At 37.4% G+C, this 15,707-nt stretch overlaps 1 protein-coding gene across 2 annotated transcripts; it reads left to right on the top strand.

Moving 5' to 3' along the window:
• On the top strand, positions 1-3,822 carry LOC131689684 (uncharacterized). 2 transcript variants are annotated; one of them, XM_058974938.1, is made up of 4 exons: positions 1-72; positions 233-318; positions 378-1,169; positions 1,318-3,822. In XM_058974938.1, the coding sequence occupies exons 3-4, from the start codon at positions 432-434 to the stop codon at positions 3,388-3,390; spliced, it is 2,811 nt and encodes a 936-aa protein (XP_058830921.1). In that variant the 5' UTR covers positions 1-72; positions 233-318; positions 378-431; the 3' UTR covers positions 3,391-3,822. The 2 variants fall into 2 exon arrangements, with proteins under 2 accessions (XP_058830921.1, XP_058830920.1); XM_058974937.1 differs by having other exon boundaries at positions 16-72; positions 142-318.
• Positions 3,823-15,707: the final 11,885 nt, after the last annotated feature.

Genomic DNA, 15,707 nt, shown 5'->3' with positions numbered 1-15,707 from the left:
ACACAGCGTGTTTTGCTTCCTTCTCCAGGTTGTCCTTGCTCGACTTTTAATTCACTAAAGTTTAGTGATCAGGTTTGTAATATTATGTTTATTTCTTTTGTTATCGTTATTATTCATTTTGGTGGTGTTTCAATAGTGTAGTTTTGTGTATACAGTAGAATAATAACTTGAAAATATTCTCTGCAGAAGTGCTCGGTACTAATCGTGTTTTTTTTAAAAAAAAAAATCGAAGTTCATGTTGGCTGGTGTAATTTGTAATTTTATTTATTACGATAATCTGTTAATTACCCTCGCTTATCAGGTCAAGAAAGGTTAAAGGTACACTTTAATTAATAATGATTGCGCAAGCTTTTGATCAAAATTTTATAATTGTTTAGGTGCTATCCAACACAATATATTCCGAGCAATACCAGTACGTCAGCACTTGCAAGATGTTTTTGAATGTTGACGATTTCAAGGCGTCGCCCCGATTTCTGGAAGTCCAGGAACGGATGCAAATGTTTGTTTTCCGTGGTCGAGATGCTGATAACCTGAACACAAACAGTCTATCCTTCAAGCTGAATTCGTCGGTAGAAGTTACCAACATATTAGGGTATGCACTAAACAAAAAAATTGTTGTCGACGATGCCATGTTGAGTGAAATTTTTTGGACCAATGATTTGAGCATCATCGAGGAGAAGGACAGATTGCAGTTGGAAAAAGTTGTCAAACAGATGGGCAGCTTTCAGTTTGACTTGATGCCACTGGTTCTGGTCAGGGGTGAGACGTTGATGGAAACTCTGCTGATAAAAGTGGTTGAACGGAACGGGGTCAAATATGTTGATATTAGTGGAAGAGTCTACAAAGATTTCCGTGATTTTTTGGCTAACAATAAGTTTCCGGCGGGAGTTCTCTGTTATCTCAGAGATGGCATCGTGACGGTCAATGCGGCTGGGGAAATGGAAATTGAGTGCCGTACGGTTGGGATAAAGAATACAGTGTTGAACGTAACGGAGGTCTTGGTGGGTGCTGTCGGAGCTGTTGGTACGATCGGAGCAATATTTGCCACCGGTAGACTAGCAATACCTATGCTAGTCATGTCGTATGGGTCTGCAGCCTACGTCACGGGTCGAAGTATCGAAAAGCTGGTAGATGCTTCAAAGCATGGTCAATCGTTGAATCCTCTACAGGTAAGTTTCGGAAGGACTGGTCTATTTTTTATTGTTTCGGGTAAAGGCAATGTATCCCTACTGAAATGGTGCTTCCGGTCATTATGGTTCAGTATGTTAGTGCCGATAGCATTTCTGCATGCTAATATATTGTTTTTTTTTTGCGCAGGATGCTGAAGCACGCAAGAACTGGCTGATGATATCAGCCAATCTGCTTGCGTTTACGTCCGCTGGCATTCGCAAAATGGCAACTATGGAAGGATTGGCAGCAAAACATGTAACTTGTCTATTCATGGCCAACCGAATTGTCCAAGTAGGTGGTGCTTTGGTCGGTACCGCCGCAATAGTGGACTCCATCGTGTACTCGGTCAACAATTGGAAGAGTTTACCCCTTCATGAACAGATTATGCTTGTGTGTTCGATCTGCTTCTGCTGTCGCGAGGTGATCAGTTTCGCCAATGCTGAACGATTAATGCGGGCGAGCAAAACCGAAGGAGTGAGCAATTTCTTTGCACAATACTGCGAATCAGGCTGCCAAATGGTTTCCAATAGTAGATTTATGCTGAGTGCCAGAAAAAAGTTCCAAGAGAATGATGCATACCTGGAAGCGGCGTTGAAACTGGTTAAAACTTTAATTCTGGAGAACATAAGCATAACGGTGAATCAGGATTTTACAAAAATTAAGTTCTTTGGATTTGAATATGAAATGTCAACTTTGTTGCGCATTAAGGAGGTGGACCATTTTATGTATACGATACAAGGAATAGCCCAGTCATTCAAGGATACGTTTTCCTTGCTGAGGACATGGTTCGGGGATGAAAATGTGATGGATATTTCATTTAAGCGAGCACAAGACTTGGGCGGCAATCGTGCCGATTTTGGCACAGCTATAAATGAGATACTTCAGGTGTTTTCTCTAATTTCAAAAATATCGAAAGATGTAGCAGTTCTGACCCAGGCTAGCATTATTGTTGGTGCCGGTCATAAGTTCACTGTGGCATCTGCCTTTGACATCCTTATAAAAACGGCTAAAGAGAAAGCCGAAATATTGATCAAGGCTCTAGTGCAGATGAATTCTACTGAAGCTGACCAAATGAACCAAATTCGCTCGCAGTTTTCGGACACTACAATTTTCAACTGGATAAGTACTGGCTCCAATGTATCTGATGATATGCTCGCAAAAATAAGATTTCTTCTTGACGTTGAAAAAAATTGTACCAACAAATCATTGCATATTACAGCACTAGATCGCAATGAGGGGACAATCGAGATTGAATATTTGATCAAAATTGATTTACAGCTATTCAACAATGCAACCCATCGTTCCTTTGTCGTTGACCCTATATTTCTCAACATTTGCAAGCCAGCTTTGCGCAGCTCCCGATCATATCTAGTGAAACTCTGGCAAAACACGTGCACTGCTCCAATTTCACTTGATAACCATTTCGAAAAATTGATCACGCTTGAAAACGCCTTCAAACTTTATCCAGGCTCGGTGAAAAACGTGGTTAATTACACGAAAACCATGAAATGCGTCAACTTGCCACAGTTCATATACCACGCACTTTTTGCGTTGAGCAACTTGGAACGATCGTTGTCCGAAGATGGTATGGATCAGGCCGCCGCCAATAGTGCTCTTTTTGATGACTCCAACCTCTTGCCCGATCGTTTTCTCCGACTTCAGGCGAAGGCCGAAGAACTATGCTACGGTGGTTACTGCACAGTGGGCGACAACCAGCTAACTGAACCCGATCGAATTCTGGAAGTTGTTAAAACTTTGGCCGCGGAGCAAGCCCTACGGTTTGGAACAATTGAAAACGCGGTGCTACATTTATATCGCAACCCTATGCTTCGGCGTGCCACGGAACTCGAGAAGTTTAATCGAATTATCGCTATAAAAAAATTTCAGCAGGAAGAGGTTAAACTAGCCGATGGTTGTAACGACAGACGTAAATGGATGGTTTATCTCGGAAACGAGCAGGTGAAAATCTTTGTATGCGTTAGCCCTGACCAAGGTGCTTATATAGACTCTTTTTTGTTCTCCTGCGAAAATCGACTTGCTGATGTGATTGACACATTCATCATTGCACATTCTTTTATTTTTTTTACTTTATTGGAAAGCGTATCGTGGCCAAAATTTTTAGATACTTTTTTGATGTTTTTATATGAACCATTGTCACAGACTAATTTTCAGCTTTCCATCTTTTACACATTAGTACTAATGGTACTAATATCAATTTAAACTGACACGAAGCGTGTAGTAAAATAAACATGTTATTGTGAGGAGATTTATAGCATATTGTTTTAACATACATTGACATCAATATTTTTGCTACGTTCTTACGAATAATAACAAAACTAGCGAGTAAAGTTACTTAGCAATTCAACCATTGCGTTCCACAGCGTTGCACTTTAAAGTTGCTGAAAAGAAGACTATACACTGTGTGGCCTTCATTTTGGACCTTTTAACTTTTTAGTGAAGTAAATAAATTAATTTCCAAACAATGAATTGTGTAGTCTGGCAATAGAATTAAGATATATCATTATTGCAATATTAAATGAAATATCTACTCAAACTCAATATCACGATATCCACCAGTGCCTTAAAAAAGGACTCATTTTGCATACGATACGCACTGCGTATCGTGCACTAATAAAGTAAAAAACAAACAAACCTTTTTCTGAGCTCTGATCACCTATGCCGAAGTCCTCGTCTTTCATAGATTAAGTTCCTGCCGACTTGATCCATTGAAATTATTTTTAGGATAGAATCTGCAAACTTTCAACATCGTGGTCGTATATAGGATTGCATGAACTTTGCTTTAACAAAACAAAATAAGATTCAATCACGCGGTGGATGTGTGCAGTGAAGGTCAAATGCCGTTTCTTCAAATATGGCTCCATCAACGTGCACTGTTTACAGGAAGCGAGATCGAAGGATGGGAAAGAGGTATTTTACACGTCGCTGTAGTGTGTGTGTATGACAGCGAAGCGATGGACGTGGGGGATGTTAAGCTCGTTATCGGAAACATGAACACCAGATAGACCTGAAGGTAATGCACTAACCGGTAATCGGGATTGACAGTTTTCACACTGCTACACTGTCTACTCGGTGCCCGCAGCGGCTAGGACGCGGATGGCTTTATCACTGCTAAAGGAATCGATAATGCGATTGCTGCCATTTTCTTCCCCGTTTAGCGCTTTGTTGCTCATCAAGATGGCGATGTTGCAGCTCTATTTCCGCACGTGTTCGTTCTCGCTGCTGTCCTTTTGTCTTTCTCATAAAGAAAGGAATATGCAATCACTTTGAAAACCGACTTTTTAACCGAGGCCCGGAGGGCCGAGTCTCATATACCATTCGACTCAGTTCGTCGAAATTGACAAATGTCTGTATGCGTGTATGTGTGTGTGTGTGTGTTTTCAAATCTCACTCACTTTTCTCAGAGATGGCTGAACCGAATCGCTCAAACTTGATTTCAAATGATACCTTAACGCTTGTTTAGGAGTCGCACCATCCACCCTCCACTACATCCCTGGAATAAACAGTCCATACAGTCTATTACTCTCCAACACATCCGATCGGTACAATATCACGTCGTTTACGACCATCAGTGAGATCATCAGCGCATCGTCGGTGGTAGTGCCATCCGCAGTGATAAGAGTGGTGGTTGCACTACGTTATCAGCATGTGGTGGTCCACGATCGTCATACACCAATCAAAGAGCGGGAGATTGCCTGATCGAGAGAGCGCCTGAACTGGGAAAACATCGCAGATCACACTACTAGGCGTGTTTCGAAATTCAACATTGCTCAACAATTGGTCATCGATGACCAAATTGTTGAGTTAAACATGGCCGCCGTGATTTTTTTCGGTGAGCAAAAAAGAAAGTTTTGCTCTGTTGTGATACAAACCTTCGGATGCAACATTGCACGTTGGAGAGCTGCGACACCCATTCCCCTCTCGATGCTGAGCGGCAAAGAGAAACTAAAATTAGCTGGTACCAGTGATGCCACATTTTATATTATTTACCGGGAATAAAAAAATCGCACTACTTTGTCAGAAAATTTTGTACCGAAATTTACAGCAATAAGTTAATGCAAACGTTTTGCTAGTTGAATAATATTTGGTTAATTTGGGTGTTTTATACATCAACCTTTCCAATCTCGCTTTATTTTTCCGTCAATAATAAATAAACTGAGTTCTTAGCGCAAAAATCATTTGTTCTATTGTTAAGGTTTCAATCATAAGTTCATTCGCCAGCAAATCATTTGTTTGGAATAGTCAAATTACAAAATATATTTGTATTACACACCAAAGAAAAACAATTTCCGTAAATTTATATATCCTTTATACACTTTCTCAATATTACTAGGTATTAGAAATGTCAAATAAAACTATTGTTTTACCATTTTATTTCCAAAAATATGTACCATGCTGTAGTTTCATTAGACATCATTTTAATCTGTACCTATACAATTAAAATAATCTGCAGCTTTATAGAAAAATCTGTACTTTTGGTAGCACTGCGCGGTACGCATACATATGATCTCATTCGTTCTTGGCATGATGGTGGGGGCATGCAGTTGGCTGAAATAAATTCCCATTCTCACAACACGTGGTCGGCACCCAGACATACTATCTCTTTCGCTTCTTTTACCTGTTGTATAAGCTTCTTTCGAGAATGCGTGTACCGTCAACGCTTGAGCGTTTTTTCATAACGTCATATCTGCAATGAGTTACTCTCTTTGTTTACTTTCTCTTCTGTTAATAATTCGGTCACTTTAACATTTATCTCTCAACTCTTTGCATAATATGCTAGTTAAAACCACCGTCTTTCGATCTGTACTGTAAAATAAGTGAAAAGTGTTATAGTGACGCCGTAAAAATCGAAAGAGAAAGTAAACAAAGAGAGTAACTCATTGCAGATATGACGTTTTGAAAAAACGCTCAAGAACGAAGTTTTGGCGTCAGTATGCTCTTGGGCTCGCATCTGGTAGGATGGTAATGGTTGTTAATTGATGCGCGCAGTTGTACGATAAGGCATTCAATTCAAGCTGCGCTCAAATACAGTTTTTCGCTATTCTCGGGTTATTTTTGCTATTATCAGTTTCTCGGTGATGGTTTGGCCGATTATCACAAATACCTCAAATTAAAGGTATATTTTCCTGCTACAAAATTTCGTACGGATCGGTTGTATGGTTCCGGAAATATAAACTGCTAATCGTCCGGTCACATGAAATACTCTATATAAGAAGGAACTAAAAAAATTCTAAGAAATCGAATTCGAATTTTGGATGACAAATATCTTTAAAATGCATGAAACATCAAGATTTTAACCAAACCATTTTTGGTGTTTAGACCATTTGGGCTTAAAGTATCCTTCCTATATATTATGCGAACATTATCCTGCTTCTCCTACCAGCTGATCAAGACGACTAAACTCAAACCGCTGATTACTGGCTCAAGTTTTCGATTTGGTCTTTTTCTTTTACAAAATTTTAGAACTCGAATACTGATTTCTTTTCTTGTATATAGTTGTCATGTCATGTTTAATGAAAATGTATTACACCCAGGTTTTTTTACGCGGGGGATACGTACCGCGGTAATTGGAAAATCCGCGTAAAACCGCGTTAGTTCAAAAATCCTCGTAAAAAATCGCGGTTATTCGAAAATCCGCGTAAAAAAATTCTCAACACAAGACTTTTATTATATTTTTTAAAGTTTTTTGCGCGGATTTCGCAATTATCACGTTTTACATTTCTTATAAAAGAAATGTATAGAATTCGCTTAAACTTTCAAGATTTTTTCCGAGGCCCGGAGGGCCGAGTCTTATATACCAATCGACTCAGCTCGACGATTTGGGACAATGTCTGTGTGTGTGTGTGTGTGTACGTAACGGACAAATTCTCATTCGTGTTTCTCAGCAATGGCTGAACCGATCTTATCCAAACCAATTTTAAATGAAAGAACTAAAAAACAGTATGAACGCTATTAATTTGTTTTTGATTCTGATGTTTAGTTTTTAAGATATGAATGTTTGAATGCGTGAAAATGGCGTTTTTTGCAGTTTTTTTTAAATTATCTGCCGGAATTGACAATACAGATTACCAATTTATATGTTTTTAGACAGCTTTAACGAATACCTTTCGAACAAGCTATAGATTGTTGAAATCGGACTATTATCAAAAGAGATATTTAACATTAAATGCGGACGAAAGATTTTTATCATTTCCCATAGCCAGAAATATGACCAAAAACATGTAATCTATTATTAACGCCAAAACGGCTTATTTTAGGTCAATAGTATCTTCGGAGAATTTAATGGAGGCAATATGGGCATATTTCTTTTGGTATTGTGCTTTTGCTGATTAATCCCCCTATGAGTGAGATATTTTCACAAATTTTTTTGGAAGTGATTATATCGAAATGATGCCTTCAGCAAATTTGTAGCTCTTACTTTTGCGAATAACTTTGCTAAAGACATTAAATATCTATTTTGAATACTTTAAAAGTTATGGCTTGTTGTTTGTGGATTACTCTTCGTCGCCTATTTATTGTTCAATATAGTAATAATCCATTGAAATAAGCCAAACATTATTTCGATAAATCGAATTTTGTATTTCATTTTTCTATCTACAACCGCTAGAAATAATCACCGAACATTTCCAAGTTGTCTGGAAGGAACTTGATAACTTATCAGTGCAAAAATGTTCATTTGTGCGAACCTTCTGACTGCAATTTTTCTAACTTATGACCATCGGATCGATCTGAAACCTTTCGGAAAATGAAAAGCGAAATAAATAACTCCAAGCAACGGCGTAGCCAAGAGAAGGTTTTGGGGTTTAACACCATACAGCCCCCCCCCCCCACCACACCAAAAAAAATATTGGATTGGAGTTGAAAATTTATTGATGCTGACTGATTTAATTCAATATTACAATAACAATTATCTGATCCGTAGATTGATAACCTGTTGTTGTAAACATCATGAGGACTTTTGATAAATTGTCGGAATGGGGTCCTGATACGTAACTGATCTATTGGTCTTGATTTCACAGTTGTCTAATAGCATCAATATCAAATTCCTGCCTGAAAACATTCCAATACAAAATTCCAGAGATCTGTAATCAATCATAATCCTCAGATTTATTTTCAAATTTTCAGCTTTTTTCCTACACAATATTAAGAAAGCCTATTAAACAATTTTTCCTAATAAGTTTGTGAAAATTAAAAACTATTTGAATTTTTTTAATAGTTTTATTTTTTATTCAACCGTGATTTTTTAATAAATAGTGACCATCGCTTCACAACGTAGTCTATTTTTCATGGCTTGCGGTGAGCACGATCTCTCGAATTGCTGAACTGAAAATTATGGAATAGAAATTAATTTTTAGTATTCTTTACAGACCCGCTGGTGCCCTAAGACGATTTCGCTAGATTTTTAGAGCACTGTGCACTAGACTGCCCAGAAAAATGATGAATTTTTGAAAACTCAATCGGCCCACCCCTGAGTCGATTCCTAGTCCCACCAGGAGTACTTGTACCAAATTTGAAGCAAATCGGACAAGTCTAACTACCGGACCAACGTGCCTGAAGTTTATATTGGATTTTTCAACAATTTACATGAAGAAAACTCACTAGCTCGTATTTTCGCCGCTAGGGGGCACTGTATACATCGTATTATCACTGTAAGTGAAAATAAGAAAGATATTTTAATTATCTACAACTTAGTCGAAGACTGCTAGTAAATCCGGCTATGTTAAAAGAAGTTATTAAACATTTAACGAAGTGATGTCTGAGTCAGTTTTGCATGGGGCCTAGCAGTGCATGGTTGTGTATCAGTGCTCGAGTCCCGCGAACTATATATTTTTGCGAAATAATGGTTAGATTTAGCCGAATAGTATGTTTACAAGAATTATAGTAAATAATACGAGTTATGTTTTGGTTAGAAAATTTTAGTTCCACCTGTGACCGCATAGAGGGCGCCACTACTAACTTTTCATAGAAGAGAGATAGAGTATCAAAATGTTCAGAAGAAATACTGAAAAAATGCCTGTTCTATAACTTTGTAGAAGACACCAAATTTCTATCTCTCTCCGTTGAAAAGTTAGTGTTGGCGCCCTCTATGCGGTAACAGGTGGAACTAAAATTTTCTAATCAAAGCATGACTCATATTATTTACTATAATTCTTGTAAACATACCATTGAGCTAAACCTAACGATTATTTTACAAAAATGTTTAGTTCGTGTGAATCGTGTACTGATACACAACCATGCACTATTAGGCCCCATGCAAAACTGACTCAGACATCACTTCGTTAAATGTTTAATAACTTCTTTTAACAAAGTCGGATTTACTTGCAGTCTTCGACTAAGTTGTAGACAATTCAATTATCCTACTTATTTTCACTTACAGTGATAATACGATGCATATAGTGCCACCTAGCGGCGAAAATGCGTACTGGTGGGTTTTCTCCATGTAAATTATTGAAAATTCCCATACAAACTTCAGGCCCGTTGGTCCGGTAGTTAGACTTGTCCGATTTGCTTCAAATTTGGTGCAAGTACTCCTGGTGGGACTAGGAATCGACGCAGAGGTGGGCCGATAGGGGTCATTTTTTTCCTGTCACCCTACTGTGCACCCAGTGCATTAACGCAAGTGACGGAAGGTTATCGAAAAGTTTCGTGAAAATGAAAATTCCAGCAATGATGATGATTTTCCCAAACGGTTCGTTTTCGTGAGGTTTTTATTTGTTCTTTTGCATTGGGATTAGCGATAATAATACAAATCAAGAATACTACTGGGAAGTCACCTTTAGAAAAAGTCGACGTCGAAGTAAAATTTGAAACTATGCACTCATGTACTTCAGAGATAGCGTGATATCAGGAGCTGCGATTTCATTTCAACGCTTTTTTGTGAAAAGGGCGTTACTTACAAATGGCTTTTTTCATACATGCGAATGAGGGCTTTGAAACGCAACAAATTAACCTTAAAAGTTTTGATTCTACGATATTGCTTTCTTAAACTACAGCAAACAATACAACGGGCGAAACTGTATTTTTGTTTGTTTATTAAAAGTTTCGCCCTCCATGCTCCATGCAAACAGGGCGATACTTTTTTTGCTAGCAGTTTAGAGGCGAAACTGTTATTTTCGTATTTTTTAGGATTATCAGACTGATACCAGCTGTAAATAGTAACAATGATCTCTATTGAAAAAACCCGGACGAAATCGGTGGTGTAAAACGGTTGTTATTGTAAAAAAACGTAAGGGCGATACTTCAATGCTGATAGATGGGACCGAAAAAGTAAACAATCGCCAAAGGGGCGATACTATCATTTTTTTTTTTTTTTTTTTAAATAATTTTTTTTTTTTTAATAGCCCGCCCCTTACCCCCACACCAAAAAGCTCACAAACGGAGCCCCCTGGTAGTGGACACATCAGTTCTCAGCGTACAAAAAAAAAAGGTCAGCACAACAAAACAAAGTTACGAATCGCGGAAACGCTGAGAACAAAAAAAACAATACAAGACCGACAAAACACAAAATTTGACAAGAAGCTACGGCGAGTACCCAGCGGAAAAGAATCCTTTTAAGGGTCCCATCGTAGCTTTGCGGGAAGCTCATAATAATTTAAATTTATTTATTACTTATTGCTATAAAAAATGCATTTATCAATTGTTTTTATTTAAAAAATGTTAACCAATTATAGCTAAAGGAATAAGCTCGATTGGTGGTGAACGAAATTTATATTAAAAATTCTCCTATTTTATTTTTTAAAATTAGTTTCAATTTTGCTTGGAAACGAGTGCGACATGTTATTTGCTTTAAATCCGTAGGAAGCTGGTTGAATAGCTTAGGTCCGATGAAAGAAATGCGTCTTTGACCAAGGTTCGTGGATACTCTGGAGTATAATAAATGATTGGCTTGTCTGGTGCTGTGAGCTCGAATTCCTGTCGTAAATTCTAGATTATTATGAGCAATAGTATTATGCAAAGCATTGTGGATGTACATTATTGTTTGGTAGTTAGTCAACCCAAGCAAAGGTAAAATGTTATGGGCATTATTATTGTATAACAAAATAGTAGGGTACATAAATGGTTTTTTATAAATAATTGTAAGACATCTGTTTTGAAGCGTTTGTAGCTTTTTCAGATTCGAAATACTGGCACGGCCCCACACAGAGACAAGGTAGTTCAGCAATGAGTGAATGTGCGCATAATAAAATTTTAGAAGTACATGCTGGGGTACAAAAGAGCATACTTTACGCATAGCCCCACATAACGATGCAACTTTTCTCTCTATAGATGTTATATGCTCAATCCAGGAGAGTGTGGAGTCTAAGTGAAGTCCTAAATATTTGAAGCAGTTAGTTTCTTGAATTACAGACTGTCCCATTCTTGGGTCTGGATGCACGCCTATAGCTCTTCTAGATGAACGAAACAGCATATATTTAGTTTTTGATAGGTTCAAGGAAAGAAGGTTTTCGTTGAAATACGTCGTTAGTGTTTTTAAATCCGATTCCATGTCGCGTACAATATCCAGGCAGTTGTTGTTCGGGTAGAACAACGCGGTGTCATCCGCGAATAGACGAGGAGTCCCTTTTAACCCGAGTCTACCTAGGTCATTGATATACAATAAAAATAACAGTGGCCCAATATTACTGCCTTGGGCACTCCTATTTCTATTGGTCTATAAGAGCTACACGAGTCTCCAATAGATACGAATTGGTTCCTATGCGACAGATAGCTACGAATAATATGATTTGCTAATCCCCTGATACCATAGCATTCTAACTTCTTAAGCAGGATTGAGTGATCCAGAGTATCGAATGCTTTTTTTAGGTCCAGAAAAAGGGCACCAACAATTCTTTTGCTATCAATTTGACTAATGATGGAGTCAATTAGTTCGGTCATTGCAATTAAAGTGCTGCAGCCCTGTCTGAACCCATACTGGTAGTTGTAAATTATGTTGTGTTTGTTCAAAAACTCGAGTAGTCGAGTGATGAGCAATTTCTCAAGAATTTTATTGAAAACGCACAATGTTGAAATTGGTCTATAGTTGGAAGGTTGGTTTGGATCACCAGCTTTGAAAATTGGAATTACTCGGGCTATTTTTAAACAGTCTGGGTACCTGCCGGTTTGGATTATTAAATTAAAAGCTTTGGTTAGGATATTTGCAAAAGTGGTACAGTTATTCTTAAGAACACTAGCGGGGATCTTATCAGGACCACAACTGTTATTTTTTTTCGAGGCCTTTAATCAAAAGGATCACTTCGTTTATGGTTGCAGGACGCAAGAAGATTGTTTCTTGGACGTGTTGTATATTTGTAATAGGATTTGAGTTGGGACTCGTGGGAATATTGTCAGACAATTTTTTGCCAATACTAGAGAAATATTCGTTGAAAACATTACATACTTCTTTAGTCTCAGTGACTCTGATATCATTGGAAATTAGGCTGATGGGAACATCCGACTTTGAACGACCAAAAATGGTATTAATATTTTTCCAAAGTTTTGAATGAGTTGTGTTGGATAGAAGGTTTTCAAAGTAGGCCTTTTTGCACTGCTTTTTCATTACATTAACTTTTTTAGTTATGTGTTGCAGAAGAGCTTTGAGGTTTTCATCATTGGGGTTATTTTTTACTCGTTTCAGATAATTACTTTTGATTTTAATCAGTGTCCACAAATCGAAATTGATCCAGGGGCAAAAAACGCCTTTACATTTAAAAGTTTTGGAGACCGTTCTAGTGTTTTCCGCAAGTAAAGAATTGTAGGTTGTGATGATATTTGTAAGACATACATCTACATCATCAATCAACTCGATGTTTTCTATGAAATTTTGGAAGTCGTTATTGAGTTTTTCATGATTGATTATTGATTTCGTCAAATTAACGGGTTCTCTTTTTACTGCAAGTTTATATGAAGATATAATTTGAACGTGATCACTAACTATGGTGTAAACCGTGTCGTTTCGTAAGCGAGCAGCATCCTCCAGTCTACAAACAACGTGATCAAGAATATTTGAACTAGCTGGGCGAGTCGGAAATGTGTTCGTACATATGAAACCATACGATTCCAGGAGAGTTTTATAACGTGAGACGACATTGTTATTCGATAGGTTAACCGGTATATTGAGATCTCCTACAATGAAACAGGGGCGCGAATTTGAAGCGGAAGCGAGAACACTTTCAAGCTTGGCAAGGAATTGACCAATATCGTAAGATGGAGGGCGATAAAAACAATGCACATCGAAATAATGTTGCATTATGCAGAGTTCGATGTGAGCATGATGAAAGCCGTTAACAACAGTGTTCAGCACTACTCTATGAGAAATATTTTTCCTGACGTAGATAGCTACTCCACCGTTCGATTGTTCTCTACAGGAAAAAATCCCATTATAGCCCCTAATTTTAAAGATATCTTCATTGCCCGACTTGATCCACGTTTCCCCGATAACAAGCACATCAATTAATTTATTGCAACGATCCAATGTTTGCAAGATTTGATCAAATTTACAAAGCTCATTCATACCCCTTATATTCCATTGCAAAATATTCAGCGATTTACTATTATTCATTGAAACACTCGTATTATAACTGTCTATATCATCGTGAAAGAAATTTTCTATATAAGCCATTGAAATGAAGTGTAAATTATATGGTGTATTTTGTCAATTTCAATAGCAAAAACAAATTTTAATTTAATAATTTCAAATACTTTATGAAGTTTTGGGTTTCGATCACTGAATCATGCAAGCTAGGATGTCAAAAAACACAATAGTTCTTAAATAGGAAATAAAACCAAGTCTGGAAATATTCACTGTTGATTTTCTTTGAATGGTATCACTTTTGAAATTTGAGTAAAGTATAAACTTCAAATCGATTCAAAAAAATTTCGATTTTTTTGGCTCAGTACAATATATAACCCCTTTAGGAAAATTCAGTTTTCCCACCACAATTTAGATATTTTATTAACACAGCATTAACAATCATTCAATATTTTATGGGCCATTTTTTCGCTTTCCCATTGATTTGGTTTGAGATTTCTAGCACTGATGTTGTACTATGCTGATTTGAGCGATTCTCTGAGTCCTGCCACTATCCCATGTAGTATGTGTTATCAAAAACATCGCGAAGCATCAAGTTCTAAATGTTCTCAAACGATATAATATCCGAAGAGAGTGATAAGAGTTATAAGAAATGTCTCATCACACTGTTAGGTGGATTAAAAACGTTTTTTGATAAAAATATGCCTAATCCTTTTGAAGGCAACAGACTTAGAAGTTTTTCGGAACGATGAAAGAGACGGGTCTGGACTCCTTATGTTCCGCACCTCAACAACATGGGTATTTTCGGAATGGTCTTGACGAGTAGGTGCCAGAAATTGATTTTTGGAGTCATTTTGAAATCCATGATGGCGACTTCCGGTTTAGCGAAATTCTCTACAACCCATGCAATATGGGTATTGTCGGAATAGTCTTGACGAGTAGGTGCCAGAAATGTATGTTTGACGGGATTTTGAAATCGAAAAAGGCGACTTCCGGTTTGACGAAATTCGCTATAACCCAATAAATATATGTATTTTCGGAATGGTCTTGAAGAGTAGGTGCCAAAAATTGATTTTTGACGCTATTTTGAAATCTAAGATGGCGACTTCCGGTTTAGCGAAATTCGTTGTAACCCAATCAATATAGGTATTTTCGGAATGGTCTTAACGAGTAGGTGCCAGGAATAAATAAATAAATAAATCAGCATCTTCAGCGCAAGGTTGTCCATGCAAAATTGATTTTTGAAGCTATTTTGAAATCCAAGATGGTGATTTCCGGCTTAGCGAGATTCTCTTCAACTTAATCAATATGAATATTTTCGGAATGGTTTTTGACGAGTAGGAGACAAATGTCGATGTTTGACGTCATTTTGAAATTCTATATGGCGACTTCCGGTTAACCGAAATTCCCGAATGAAAAACCTGGGCGATCATCCAAAACATCCTCGAATATAAGATCTAATCATAAACCAGCGAAATGTAAAATATTTTTATGTGTGCATCCAGAAGAGTGCGGTGAGAATGGAAGTGAGAGAAGAAAGAGATGGATGTAATGTGAGTTGGGGGTTTTAATTTATTCAAATTAAACACATTGCTAAAATTCAAGTAAATTCAACTGTTTAATTAAAGCTATTTGTAATTCCCATACTGATTGGGTTATAGCGAATTTCGCTAAACCGGAAGTAGCTATCTTAGATTTAAAAATGGCGTCAAAAATTTATTTCTGGTACCTACTTCAAGACCATTCCGAAAATATCCATATTGTTGAGGTGCGGGCCATAAAGAATCTTCCAGACCCGTGTCTTCCAGCTTTCCGAAAATCTTCTAAGTCTTTTGCATTTCAAAGGACTTAGATTTTTTTCAGAAAAACATCTAAGTCTTTTGCATTAAAAAAAAGGAAATTTATTCATTTCAACTACCATAAAGGCATTTCGAACATCATTCTTCATTAGATGCACAATATATGTACCTATGTGAAAAACTGGTGCGAATATTACGTACTACTATTGCAC

The sequence above is a fragment of the Topomyia yanbarensis genome, chromosome 3 (genome assembly GCF_030247195.1).
Source record: "Topomyia yanbarensis strain Yona2022 chromosome 3, ASM3024719v1, whole genome shotgun sequence".
In the NCBI taxonomy this organism is placed as follows: Eukaryota; Metazoa; Arthropoda; class Insecta; order Diptera; family Culicidae; genus Topomyia; species Topomyia yanbarensis.
Note: the sequence above shows the minus strand (reverse complement) of the source record. Positions and strands in the feature narration are given on the sequence as shown.